Genomic DNA, 14516 nt, shown 5'->3' on the forward strand with positions numbered 1-14516 from the left:
CGGTACGGGTAGTAAGAAATTCTGCCAACCAGATTCACAAAGGGGTGTTTAGCTGCCCAGGTCGCCCGGTTACGCTGAGACCCATCCCAATGTAGTTGGGAAAATGTTAGGCGGATGACTAAATTTGTTTGTTAATTTAGTGGTTCCCTTTGTGAAGTCAAATATACAGGTCGATGTTGCGGTATTTGCTGAAATGTTCGTTCACAAAGGGATTCCTGACATACCTCTCGATAAATCAGGTATGCATTTGACAGTAGTGCATCCGTGAACAATTTAGAACAAAGTCACTATCGCTATTGTTGCGTAACTGTGTTTGTGAAATAACAGAATCGCTTTGATTTTCGTGATTAATTGGCGAGTTTTGGTATTTAGATTGTAACAAGGTTTTATATTATTATTTATGTTGTCAACAAGGATTTACATACAACCTGACCCTTACCACATTGCCAGCAAATAGTAGGACCTATAAAGACTTACCGAATCCTTATCAGTATTCTCATGCCCCTATCCCAAACTCTCGTTTCAGTCTATCCATCATGTATTTTTCTTCTTTGTTTCCATATCTGATGTTATATCTGATGTTTACACGAGTTTTTTTTTCCTTATTTATTATTTGGTCTTTCCACTCATGTTACTATCCACGTTCATGCTGAAAGCGATCTCATAATATTTGCTCTCGTACCACGGCAACCGATATCCACATAGCTCCTCGGTTACATATTCTATTTTGAAACTCACTCTTATATGTGTACCTTCTCAATTCTTATTCGGTCCATCGTTATAAAACTGGGCTGTTGCATAAAAAATGACGCTAAAAGCCGGCCTCTAGCAGCGCAATATTCATCCCCAACTATGTTTCCAAGAATATTCTTGAAAAATCCGATATTGATGCTAGAAAATAAAAAAAGAATACTTCATAGAAAACCGCAGACTTTAGCTCCCTTCTATATGAAAGCTAATCTGTTCACCAAGCTCGATATAACGAAGTATTTTCTTTCACATTTTCTAATGGAAATCTTTCACAGGTACAAAAGATAAATATCCAGTGTCGGCGCAACATAAAGCCACAATTTCAACCCGCCTTTGACGGGTTTGAGTGGCATGTATTGTTTTAGCCTCGATCGCCCTTTCAATACAGTCATGCTCTTATCTTCATTGAAAATCTAGATGCCTTAGAACAATATCTAGATTTTCCAGGATCGTGTCTAAAAGGGGATATAATGCAGTCTCTCGTACTTACAATAGATCGTCTTAGGTTTCAAAGAAGGGATGACATTGACATTTAAAAGTCTATTCTGTACGGCGCAAACTTTAGAGGGAGGTTCCAAGAATACATTAGTTAGAAAGTTTGTACACAAAACAATATGTAGGTGTATGCATATCCACATGTATGTAGTTCTATTTAGTAGGTACCTGTAGGTTTATTTTGGAATAACTTGCGTACTGTTCACGTAAACCGCACGTCATATGCACGCTATCGTCAATTGATGATTGCTCTCCGATTCCGTTAGAACAATCAATATTGTGCACGTAGTGGTCAGAGTCAAGCTAATGGCGATATTCCACCAAAATTATTCGAACAAAAAATGCGTTTCGAGTCCATCTAGGTCGTGTGGGCGCCTAAAGGTTGCATTTTTGCGGGCATTTTAGATTTGTAACTTTTTGCAAGAGTTAGAAGACTAAAGGAAAGTGACCTCACAGTGGAGAGCACAGGTGGAACCTCGCCTTAGTACATCGCTGGACATGTATCAAGTTAGACAGGTCTAAGCTATGTCAAAATGGCATGTTTATATTTCAAGGAGATTCTTTACAGTATGCGTACATATCTCCCACTCAGAAACCAAAAACATTAAACATATCAAGAATTCTGATATGATACAGAAATGTCTCATGGGCTAAGATTTGTTTTGCTACGGGATATTATAAATTGCTTATCAAATAAATAATCGCCTATCAATAAATACTCATCATTTATATTCTTTTTTACATCAAATAACTTACTTCACTACAAATAAACTAAATGTTTAACAAAACTCAAACTGCAGATAATTCGAAATTATACATCAATATGACATTACTTTTTTCCTTATAATGCAATACAGTTAAATTTATTCTTGTACAAAAATACTACATACAAGCATTAAATACTGACTGCACAGCAAATTTTCCATATTTCATAGCAAAATAACTATCCCAGTCGCATATTAATCAGTAAGTACAACAAAACCTGTTCATCATGTTTGCCTTAATTTTCAAGAAGCCATGCTCGGCAAATTTAATGATTATTATAACAAAAAAATCCTGTCACATTGCATTATTTCTAAAAGCGGAACAAATTAACTGAAAAATTGAAGCTAGTAACGAAAACGAATCGCTGCAAAACCGACTCCTCGTAGTCTTGTTTGCCCTACCCCTAGAGTGCAATTCAAAACCGCGTAGGCGCGGAGGGGCGAGGCGGCCTGCGAGCTGAGGCGAAGGTAGTTTTAACGCTCGCCGACGCGGTTGAGGCTGGCCGGCTCTGCCGGCCAGTAAGCCGAAGCTGCGGTGGTGAGCGTGAAAACCATCTGCAACGATAAGCTCGCATGGGACCGCCGGAGCCACGAAGCGCCGGAGCCGTGACAGAAGCCATGCTTGCTGCATGTTACATGCTTACTTCCATATTGCATGCCTGCTTACATGCTGCATGCCTGCTTGCATGCTTCAGGCTTGTTTGCATGCTTCTTACAGGAAAATAAAAATTCCAAAACTATGCCAAAAGATGATTCTGACTATAAACATTCTGAAATATGATAGTTCTGCCTTTTAATGACTACTAATATGAAATGTATGCCAAAAGGAAGTACTGACAATTACTAAAAATGCACCTGCCCCATTTGATCTATATGTGCAAGCATATCATCGGACTTGCGATCCGACTCAAGTACGTGGCGCCACCGGCAGAAGCTAAAAATGTGCCTATTGGGCAAAAAAGGAAGCGTGGACGCTTATTAATAATTCAATAAATCACAATTTTGTATTTAATTTTATATTTTTTTGCTGATCTCATTATGTGGTAATTAATAAATAATAAGATGACTGTGACTAATAAAATGCTGTTTTATTTAGAAAAACTGCTGTAAATAATATAAAAATAGAAGCTATATTTGAAAGAAAAAGAGTTAACATGTATAATGTGCATTAAGATTGTTAGCTGTGCATTGATGAAAAAGCTTTTGCTTTAGGAAAAATCGCTGTACGCTGCGAAAATAAATTGTAGTGTGTTTAGTGATATTTTGATTTGAATATTTTGCTGTGCAATCAGTAATTTTGATGTGAATTCGGAATCTTATTGCATAGAAAAAGGATATTATTTGATTTGCGTTTAAATACTACCCTTTTGCTACTTTCAGTTGACGTCAACGCGCTCGCTTTTCGTTGCATTTGCTCAGAAAATCATCATCAAAAATACATACCTGTTTCCCCCGTCGACGTGTACTTATCGATTACCGATAGCCAGTGCTTAGTTTTAGAACAAGTCTCATGCCCATTGCCATGAACCTAACAAAGTCAAAACTAAATTTTACCATTCAAGTTAGCAAACAAATACCATACCAGGAACCTGGGACAATTCACACACGACTCCGAATTGTCCGACCCGGCGATGCATGTGTAAAGGATTTGAGAGAATTATACAAAAGTTGCACCCACAGCGGCGTACGTGAAAAACCTTCGAACTCATGATGACTAAGCCGCAGCAGCTGCAACCACCAGCCAAACAAAGCAATTACACAGTTTCAATTCCCGAACTCACTTCAACTTTACGTGGACGACGCGCTAACATTATTAATTTACAACTAACAAACTAGTTTCAGTTCAACAAAGTAAGCTTGATTCAAATACAGAAATACATAGTTTTGAATACATTTTCGTAGTAGATATTCCATCTGAAAGCGTAGTTCGCAGTAAGGGTGTCGCGTTGTAATATCAGCTTCATTTGTTTGAGTAGAGGCGTGATGCTGTAGTACTTGTTGCGTGCCTCGCGACTTATGTGTTATTTCATTAATCGCGAAGTACATTGTATTCTCTAGAGGCTTTCGTCGAAATATTAACATTTACTTTATTAATATTTAAATTGATGATGTGTATGATATCGGAGATATGAAGATTTAATTGTTAATAAAATAATTGGCAATTTTCATTGCAAGCTTCTTTTATACTATATACTATAAAATTGAATATGCCAATGAAGAACTGAAACTTCTGCAAAGATCAACTTTGTTTTATGACAGTACCGTAGGATTAAGATAATGCATACAGATAAATCTAGAAGGAACTTGAAGTCAACAGTAAACACTAGATATTCTACGTTGCAACTTGAGGCTGATATAGGCACTATATTAAACTCTCGAACTAGTTGCATATTTTAACTTCTGGTCAATAACCGTTTGTACGACATTTTCATACGGTTGGTCTATATTTGACTACCTCTGTACTGCCTACCAATATGACACAACTTGATGGAAAATATTGGGAAAACGTGACCAGGCGTTGTACCTAAGTCAAACACGGTAGCGATTTATCCGATAGCTATTCCAATTCAAGTTGAGCTTAACATGTTACACTATTATCCAGTAATGTATGCTAATGTGGTACTGTAGTATCTTGGATCACTCATTCGAAAACACTTAATCTGTCATCACCTACGAAAGTATACCTACTTAGGTACTCCTTACCGATTTTAATTACCAAATCTCTCTTGGACGACTGAGTTCTACAATACATTTGATTTATAGATCTTCATCAGCCTTTAAGCTTTCTCAGAGGTTTGCCGCTAATAAGTTGAGACTTGAAAGTTTTATGACTTCGTTCATTTCTGTCTGAGCGCATCTTCGATCGGCATCAGCGATTGGCGGCTCTTGCAAGAGAACTTGTCATTTATGAGATAGATCCTTGACCAAGATGACCTACTTTAGTTAAAGAATGAAATTAGACCTCGTCTGATAGGTAATGTAATGTGCGTAGCCGACGAGATTCATCTTACTTAAATCTATTAGCGCAAACTGCAATATGATTAAAATAAAATGCAGTGGAAGTGTCGCTTGAATATTCATATGTGACCTATATAGTGGGCAGTACATGGTATTGATCGAGGCTGCTCTAGAGCTATTTACCTGAGCCTGCACTGAGCGATCCCGGATTTCAGTGGAATGCGTTGATGAACACTTACCGAGAATTCAACAAGGCTGCGCTGCGCTGTATCGATTGCCTCTGGCCTGTAAACATGATATGTTGTTTATTTGATTTTATTACTAGTTTTTCTAGGAATCAAATAATATCCAGTTTCAGTGTAGGTATTTCATGTGAAACATAATGTTTATTTCATTGTACAAAAAAATAATCACTTCTCAGAAAATCTGGGTAATTGGGATTAACCACCGTTTTGTTACCTACGGACTAAAATTATATTTTAGGATGTGAAGAAATGGCGTCGAATTATCATAAGGCGCTTTGCACAGGTTGCTACAGAGTCAATTTTATGTACTATCAAATGGGATTGCGCATTTCTAGCAAAATTTTCCAATACAGGACCTTATTGAAACCTTTCAAAAAATTGATACTTGTCTACACTAAAGTTGGTCCGTGTACAAAGCGCCTAAGGCTTTACTAGTGTTCATGTCAATGATAAGTCTACCAGAGGCAGGCATCTTCATAGTTAGCCAACGGATGCGTATAAGCATACTTCGCGTGGATAGGGTGTGCCATGAAAATGTTTTAGGTGAAACATTTAAACCACTGCTTCTACAGTTAGGGAATCGATTCGAAGATGGACTTGAAAGATGGCAAATTACAGAATCATCACTTGTCGGGTATCCAAAGCCTCGATTAACAGACTCGCGGAAATGAACGCTACATATTTTTTCTAAAATTTTGTTTTGAAAAATGGTCTTTGAAAAATGAACACCGTAGTATTTCAAATTGAAGGGGATCGAATTGCAGCGCCAGAAATTTTGCTGCCTGTTTTAATTGAGTTGGTATTCGGCATGGATCAGCCGGAAAACTATCTAAAGTAAAAAGAAGAACTGGTTTCAATCCTACTTGTGAATGTTAGTAGTAATATTGCTTGATGCTTGATCCTCATTTGTTTCAGTGAAGAAGAATCGCCCCTTTCGTTAGTCAAGCTTCATGTTATTGCCGATAAAGAAGAAGGATGGTTCCAAGTGGTTTCGTCGTTGATCAAAAAGATTCCACTAGAAAATCCTTTGGGACCTTCTGCCATTACCATTGCATTTGACGATTGCCCACTCCCGTCTAAGGAGCAAGTGATAAAGGTAGGTCACGTCTTCATCAATTTATATCTGCGTGAGCTTTTAGTAACACCCCTAAAAGTTAAAAGACATAATGGTTTATTAGAAGTGTGGTCATTATATGCACGCACATTATAGTGTCAACACTATCCTACGTTTTATACTGATATCGAATCTGGATTTTGCACTGACTGTCAATTATTCCGTTTCCATTAACTCTGCTACAAAATAAAAGATCTCCAAAAATTGAATTTCGCAACAGTCGGAAAGAAAATAAAACCGCGCCTCACCGCGCCCGTTTTCAAAGGCCTTCATGCTGTACTGGAGCTTTTGCTTCGAAAACTTTTCCTTTCCAATTTACAGCATCAGTAGGTCTGACATCCACATTGCAGTAAATACATATCTGAATGAATTCCAACTACGGAAATTTAATTTTGTCTGCGGATTTTAATAGATTTCTGCCGTTGATAGAAGATACATTGTTGATAAGCGAATAGTATTTAAATGCAATTCTGTTGTGTATCTGTTGAAGTTGAAGTTATTCGTCCTACTTTGTAGACGAGATCCGTTTAGGTGTAAATAAATCGACTTATTCTATCGTCGCTGGAATTTCGACCATCTACAAAGTCAAAATAAAACACTTTTATCAAATGCCTTGGAAAAATGTACGAGGCTAATGCTAGGTCTAGGATGTACTTAATGAGAACAAGGTACTCAATACTCAAGTCTTTGTAAGCATTCCATATGTTATACAGGTGGTACATTTTACAGGTAGATGCTATTAAGACTTTTCTTTTTCACCTTCACTGGACGGAAGTCAATTCTTTTGGAAATAGAAAGGTCCTGACTTAGAGATGAGGATTTGTTTTCGTATTTTCAGTTGATGGAGATGCTAGGACTGTCGGCTATGCGGGCACTGTCGGGAGATATCAATGTGCAAGTAGAGCGCAATATATGCGTCATCCTAGGATGCATCGCCGACAAGTTAGCTGGGCCCAACAGCATAGCCGTGCTTACTGAAGAAACCCTTGACTATATGCTGTCTTTCGTGGTAAGTTTTTCGTTGTTGGTCGACCTGTTTATATATCTAAGGTATGGAATCCATCTAATTTAACCATCTTCCAAGGATCCGTAGCGTCAAGAAAATTCCCAGCTGAGAGTATGTACTTTTAATAATACATATACAATAATATGGTACAGTCGAACTGATCTGATGATAGAGACGGAATCTATGTACAGGAATTTCATGATCGAAACATAACTGTGAATATATAATGAATCATAATTAAGAAAAGTGACAAACCCTTCCAGTTCATGAAGATGTATATAATCGAATAGATTTCCATGTCGTAATAAAATGTACTTTACTGCCTTTCACATACAGCTGCAACTGCAACAAGAATAATTATCTGTCTTTGACTTTTCTAGATGTTCCGCCGTGAACCGCGTATAGTGCTGTACGCTTTAATAGCGCTTGAAAAGTTCGCTCACACCACTGAGAACAAGCTGACTATCAAGGCAAGACTTGACGCTGAGGTGGACAATCCGCTGATGAATTTGGAGCAACATGCCGAAAGCGCCGATTTCACTTGGCGCCAGGTCGGCTTCTGCGCCAAGTGGGCGCTTGACAATCTATGTAAGTAAAACTTTAACTTTACATTACCTGTTACTTACAGCATTTTTATCGTCCCACTGCTGGGCAAAGGCCTCCTCTCATACGAAGGATTGAGCAAATCACCACGCTTGCTCAATACGGGTTGGAGATTCCAGACTTTATACTCCAGGTTTCCTCAAGATGTTTTTCCTTCACCTTTTTATCAGCCATTGGAGTCCAAGATATACTTAGAAAGTAGATACAAACTTAGAAAAGTTGCATTGGTATTTCATATCTTGTTTAACAGGTGGAATTTTATATACCAGATTCTACCACTTCATATTATATATTTAAATATCACATAAAAACACAGACATTCTCAAATTTCATTAGGTAAATTTTCCACATGATTCTAGAACCTTCTACCTTTACATTACAGTTACGGTACCCGGCCGTCCTCTGAGTTACGAAACGGCGGACATGTCAGATATTAACGCCATTTTGAATACGCAAGATGTGAGCGAGTACTTGAAGATCTCGTGCGACGGCTTGGAGGCCCGATGTGACTCGTACTCCTTCGAGAGTGTTCGGTGCACCTTCCCGGTAATACCTTTGATTGCAATAAGCTTTTATTTTTCGTATTTATTTATTCCTTTATTTCAGGTAACTAGGGCCCATAAAAATACAAATACACGTATATCATACATAACAATACTTATAATTATGCCTTCTTTTTTATCGTCCCACTGCCGGACCGAAGCCTCCTTTCCTGTGTGTGAGAGACCTCCTGTCACATAGAAAATAATTCAGTGAGAGACTCAATGCGGGTTTGGGATTTCAGATTTTACAGTCCAGCTTTCCTCGAGATGTTTTCCTTCACCTTTTAATAAGTCATTGGTGTCTACTTATAGTAAAAGTTGCATTGATACTGACCTGGAAACCAACCCACGCATTCATACTTGAGGGGTTGGTTCTGTCTAATAACATATTATGTGGATGAATATCATTGTGGCTTGTTATGTAGTTCCACGACTAGCTATCTAAAATTCGGATATTTCGGTCTAACAAAGATATTCTTTAAAATGTGTATTTTCGAATAGAAACAGCTACCATGAAAATATATCAGGCTTTCACTTGCTTGCTTGCTTTGATCGTATAATGAATCACTGGTCTTTTGTTGATTTAGAAAGCTCAGTTATTTATAGGCCGTTCCCAATATTACAATAATTATCGTCATATTCCTATCTCCAGTAACCAAAACAAAACAGACATAATATTGTGAACGACCTCGATAGTTAGTCAAAACATTATTATTGTAGCACAAAATATACTCTTACGAATTGACTGGCAAATAACATTGTTTTTCAGGTGAACTTTGGAGTATGGTATTACGAATGTACCATTATAACTCCGGGCGTTATGCAGATCGGCTGGGCTACTAAAAGCAGTCATTTCCTCAACCATGTAAGTTAACTAATTTAAAACTATTTGTTCGTTTGAAAAAGCTGGGCATCGCGACGCCTCGCTTTTAAAGACACACTTGCATTTTGGCACTGCAATTACCGATAGGTATTAACAACTGGAAACATGAAAAAAAATATATATATGAAAAACTGTGTGTGAATTGCCTTTTTTTATTTCCTTATTTGTAAACATCGGAAAGTTAAACACATTTTGTATGTAATAAACGTTGCTTATTTTATTTTTGGAATATGTCTTTGTCTTATCATGTTTCCACTTGTTAAAAAAAATCACCTTTTATTTTTTAGGATAGAACATTAAGTTTACACTAGATTATTTGAAATTTAGAGATCACAGACACACATTCACAAATATACCTATAGGGCAATCTAGTATTCACTACTCACAAAGTTAAGTGACTGAATTTTACAGCACAAACACTTTCGCCCAATTTCACCAACATTCGTTTCTGTAAGTCGGTTAAAAGAAAGACGACGTCTTTTTCCAGAGAGAATTTTCGTCAAACTTGCTTCTTGTTTTATTAACTTTAGGACAAATCTTGAATAAAATGATTACCTTCGAATGTATATAAACAATTGTTCTCCCTAACCGTTTATCTTGTTGTTGAAATTGGGCTAACTTTTTCAAAATTAAACCAAAGCACGAGCATTCATCCTGATCATCATACTAACACCACATTTCATATTTAGAACTTCAACCATAGACAATTCGATTGGATTAAAACCTCCTGCTAGGGTTTGATTTGTCTAGAAAGTCACCATAGTCCTGTCTAATCTCGTCTTCGCATATATTCATAGATCACTTCTCTGTGATGTGTCGTGCTGCCCAGTTCATAGCAGTCCTATACATTATACGTACATTATAAATAGCTAATAAGCTTAGTCGTAACTTTATCTAAGCTAGTACTTCTATACAGGGTCATATACACTGCTAGTTTTACAATTTGTCCCTAATTGGATAATCAAAACTCCCGTATTGATATTTCTCTCTTCTTCCTGCCCTGTTCTCAAGTTATTTGGAGTCAGCGCAATGTGTTTCTTTCTCCCATTTCTCTCTGTGAGACGTCATACTAATATTGATTTTCCTTTAATATTTTTTTCTTAAAATTTGCCGCACACTAGTAGTACCTATACTATTAAAATTGTTAAATCATCTACACCTTTACTCTAAGTGTCTTATGAGTCTATTTAAGTAATCCACAAATGTTCCTCGGGGCCGCCATCTTGTGAAATTGAATTCGGCGCCATTTTGTTTTAGTACTTCATTTTTTTTCCTCTCAAATTATTCCAAAGCAGTGTATGTGGCCCGTGATAAAATAAGAGCTATACCGCTATCTAGCAACTATCAAATATATTTAGTACTTATATGTACTTAAAAACATAAAGTAGGTACCTCATTAAAATCATGGGATAGGTTTCCTTGAAATTAAATTCAACAATTGGCAGAATTTTCTTGTTTTACATTAAATGGATGCCGGATAGCAAGTTCAGGTGCCTATAAATTTGACCAATATTGTGTCACGGATTTTAATGCATTTTGTCGGTTAATTCATGAAACGCACATTAACTTCAATGTGAGACAAATATAATTGTTTTTATTCTGTGGAAACTCATTATCAGAACATTTGAACTAATTTGAATAAAAAAACGAAAAAAAAAAACAATGAATATCTCCTTGGACAAAATTTTAGGCACTCTTATAGTACAAGTGTTAATGACACGCTTTCAATTTAAAATCTATTATATAACATGTCAGCTTTCATGCTTAAATAAACAAAAGCTTTTTGCAGCTGGTTTAACTACGGATTTCAATAAACAAATCTATCCATAGTTTTGCGATCAGAAATTGACATTTGACGTAATATATAAAACTAGCGTTAAAATTCAATCTCTAATCGCAAAAAAATACAGATTGGTTTTTGAAATCCGCAGTTAGTAACGCTTGCTTACAATATTAAAGATATTATATACGAGTTGAGCTGTACAATGCTTAAGGTTTTGCAATGCGTGTCGTTGGCACTTTTTAGGCTAAGGCGCCGAAGTACCACGCCGAAGCATTGGAGTCAAGTGGCAATACTCCTTTGAGCTTTGAGTCTCGCGTATCATGCTATTGCCTCACATTTTGCGCTTGACATCAATCTGCTTGCGTCGTTCCGCAACACCCAATAGCTTTAGCATAAAAACTTTCGTACAAAAACAACGACTAAGTCTGACAACTGTTCTGAAAACTATGTACATCTAAATCAGTTCTACCAAAATTGAGATAATCGTGCAAAAAAAATGTGCATCCAAACATACAGGTCAAACTGAGAAACATACAGGTCAAACTGAGAAACATACAGGTCAAACTGAGAAACAAATTTTGGAAATCGGTTAATAAATTTCGTTAAAAGGTAGAAAATAATACACTTGGATTAATGTTAATAGGTGTAAGAAGTACCTACATTGAATAAGCTAGGAATGCTCTACATTTAAGGTGTATCTTTATAAAAATAATTTTGTGATCAAATTAAATAACACACATTTCCTGGTTCACAAAACCCCCTCATCTGGCATTATTTCTCTCAGTATTCATTTGTCAGCTCAAATAGTACATTTAGATATGTCAACTAGTCTAGTTTTAGATCTAGTTTGTAATTCACAAAAATAAACTATAGGTATTGGGTATTGTTGGCGCCTAGTTAATTAATTCCAATTTATCATTAACACATATAGGTATCCCGAAATAGAATTTATCTACATGTTCGATTAAAATAAATTCAAGTATCAACATTCTTTGAAAAACGTGTGCCAATCATAATATGTGTTAATGAATATTGTCATTTCAGCAGTGTTTTTTAATTTCAATCATGTATAAATAAACAGCAAAATAACTAGTGTTCAGAAATACAGTTTTTTTTAAATATTTTATTATATTGAAAAACACTGCACAAATAAAATAAGTTCTGCTAGTTTTGTAAATAGTATGAGATACTTACAAACGGATGGCATTTTTCCGATGACAGTTGTCAATGGCACCAGCGAAGTGGCACCCGTCTGTAAGTGTCTTTTTTTAATTAGACCATAAATTTGCTTTCATTAGCTCCCGACGACACTAGTGAGACTCGTTTGTGAATATTTCAATGCATTTCATATCACATACCACCCCCCGCCACCCCCAACTTTCGTAGCTTTCTTCTAGACTACCTTCATCTCCCCTTGTCATCTTTTCATGGTTATCATACTTTCATATCGAGTTTGGCTATGGATTTGCCGTTTTCTAATTATGGCCGGCATTGTAACGGTTAATAGTAATTGAAACGGAAACAATTAGCGCACGATTACTATTCTAAAATTAACTTCAAGAACACTGCGTTCCAGTTTGCTTGAAACTGAAACCTGTAAATGTTAAACACATCGATATTTTTAAAATAAACTTGTGGAACCAGTATTAACTGTGATGTGACAAATCCTATGGAAGACAGACTTAAATTCTATGCTAATATCACTTAAAACTAAAATGCACTATTATCAATCATAATATATGAGAAAATTATTAATAAAAAAATTTCGGATCTTAAAAACGGCATTTTCATGTCAAACTCCAAATATTTCAGCTTCGCTATTTATCTTGCCCGATTCCTATATAAAAAAAAAATAATCGAATTAACTTCATTTTTCCCTATTGTCAAACTTCATTTAAGTGAATCAATCATCATTAATGAAACAATCAGACATCTAATTTCACCAATGAACAATCATATTTTATGTACTCCCCCTTACCAACGATTTTTACGATGACAATCTTAAGTCATCGAACAAAGAAATACCATGCAAAGTACGGTATGGAAGTGCCAACAATTACCTTACCTTTGACATATAGAAACCGGGCAATAAGGTTTTTAAAAGATTTGTATGGGGGCTTCAAATGACACAAACAATTGGCGCCACATTTTAGTGTTACACATATATAAACTATACAAAAAATATATACCTTGATAGAAATATGACGATCCCCATACAAATGAGTGTTCGCCAATTCCCATTTCCCTGTGATGGTGCGTATTGCGTGCATAAACAAAGTGTATAAATATCTCTTGCAAAGTCTGCATAAGTAGTAAACTTAATATGGCACCAGATTTTTTGAAAAACGAAGAGCCATAGCCATAGCCATTTTATATAAGAAACAAATAACATTCACCAAATTACTTACCTATAGGTATATCAATTCATTGAAAATCATTAAAATAATGTTGAGCATCTTACAGAAATCTGTGTTACAGACGATTAATGTCTGTTACCATTCATACAAAATACACTGAACTATGTACCTATATTGTGGTAAAAATAATTTAACACATCACAAATAAAAAGTAAAAGAAACTTCACAATTATAAAAGAAAATGGCGCGCGTTACGCACTGTTTACACAACCCCTTTTTACTGTCTTATATTTGTTTCACATTATACAAATAATGAACCTGATTCTATCAAGAAGTGATGATTATTGAAGATACACTTATATTCGGAACATTGCCTTGTACTGGAGAAGTCATTCAAAGGTAACATTAATTTAAGGTAGTTAGGTAAACTGTGCCCTCCTAACATACCCATCGCATGGTTTCACATACCGTGGGGAGTATACAACGCCTGTTAGCTACAATTCATAACATTCCTCGCACAACATTAAACCAGTAACAAATATTAAATGTTTGTGTAAATGTTTGTCAATTTTAGATTTTGAATATAGTTGTAATGATTATGTTTGATATTCAGGAGGGGTATGGCATCGGGGACGATTTGTATTCGCTATCGTATGACGGTTGCCGTAAGTTGATATGGCACGAGGCCAAGCCTTCGCCCGTCAAGGATGTGGATGTTTGGCAGCCGGGAGATATCATCGGCTGCCTCATAGACATGAATGAGGAAGAAGCGATATTCTCGCTCAATGGACAACGAATTCGTACTTGCACGAATCTGTTTCGAGCTGCGCGGTAATGTTAATCGAATGTTGTTTATTTTATCATCGAGATGCCATCTAGAATTCACGAGAGTAATCATTTTCTCTTAACTTGTTTATACATTGGTAATACTACTTAGCCAATTAAAAAAAAAAAAAACAAATTTTCTCATCCCCATCAAACCTTACATTTTTGAATGATGCTCATATAGCATTGAT

At 36.1% G+C, this 14516-nt stretch overlaps 1 protein-coding gene across 5 annotated transcripts in view; it reads left to right on the top strand.

Annotated features, from left to right (window-relative positions):
• The window catches only part of LOC110375734 (RING finger and SPRY domain-containing protein 1), a 31183-nt gene that overhangs the window by 10702 nt on the left and 5965 nt on the right, over nucleotides 1-14516 (top strand). For 3 of the 5 annotated variants that reach the window (XR_007510362.2, XM_049835719.2, XM_049835725.2), the window contains exons 3-9: nucleotides 6128-6308; nucleotides 7165-7335; nucleotides 7713-7920; nucleotides 8318-8481; nucleotides 9247-9342; nucleotides 12365-12397; nucleotides 14114-14331. Coding sequence is in view for 4 of the 5 variants with exons in the window: in XM_049835719.2 (XP_049691676.1) it covers nucleotides 6128-6308; nucleotides 7165-7335; nucleotides 7713-7920; nucleotides 8318-8481; nucleotides 9247-9342; nucleotides 12365-12397; nucleotides 14114-14331 (1071 nt within the window). In the remaining variant the exon portion in view is untranslated. The remainder of the gene's footprint in view (nucleotides 1-6127; nucleotides 6309-7164; nucleotides 7336-7712; nucleotides 7921-8317; nucleotides 8482-9246; nucleotides 9343-12364; nucleotides 12398-14113; nucleotides 14332-14516) is intronic. The other 2 variants (XM_021333986.3, XM_021333988.3) reach the window with 1 other exon arrangement.

This window comes from Helicoverpa armigera, chromosome 1, assembly GCF_030705265.1.
Source record: "Helicoverpa armigera isolate CAAS_96S chromosome 1, ASM3070526v1, whole genome shotgun sequence".
Lineage (NCBI taxonomy): Eukaryota > Metazoa > Arthropoda > Insecta > Lepidoptera > Noctuidae > Helicoverpa > Helicoverpa armigera.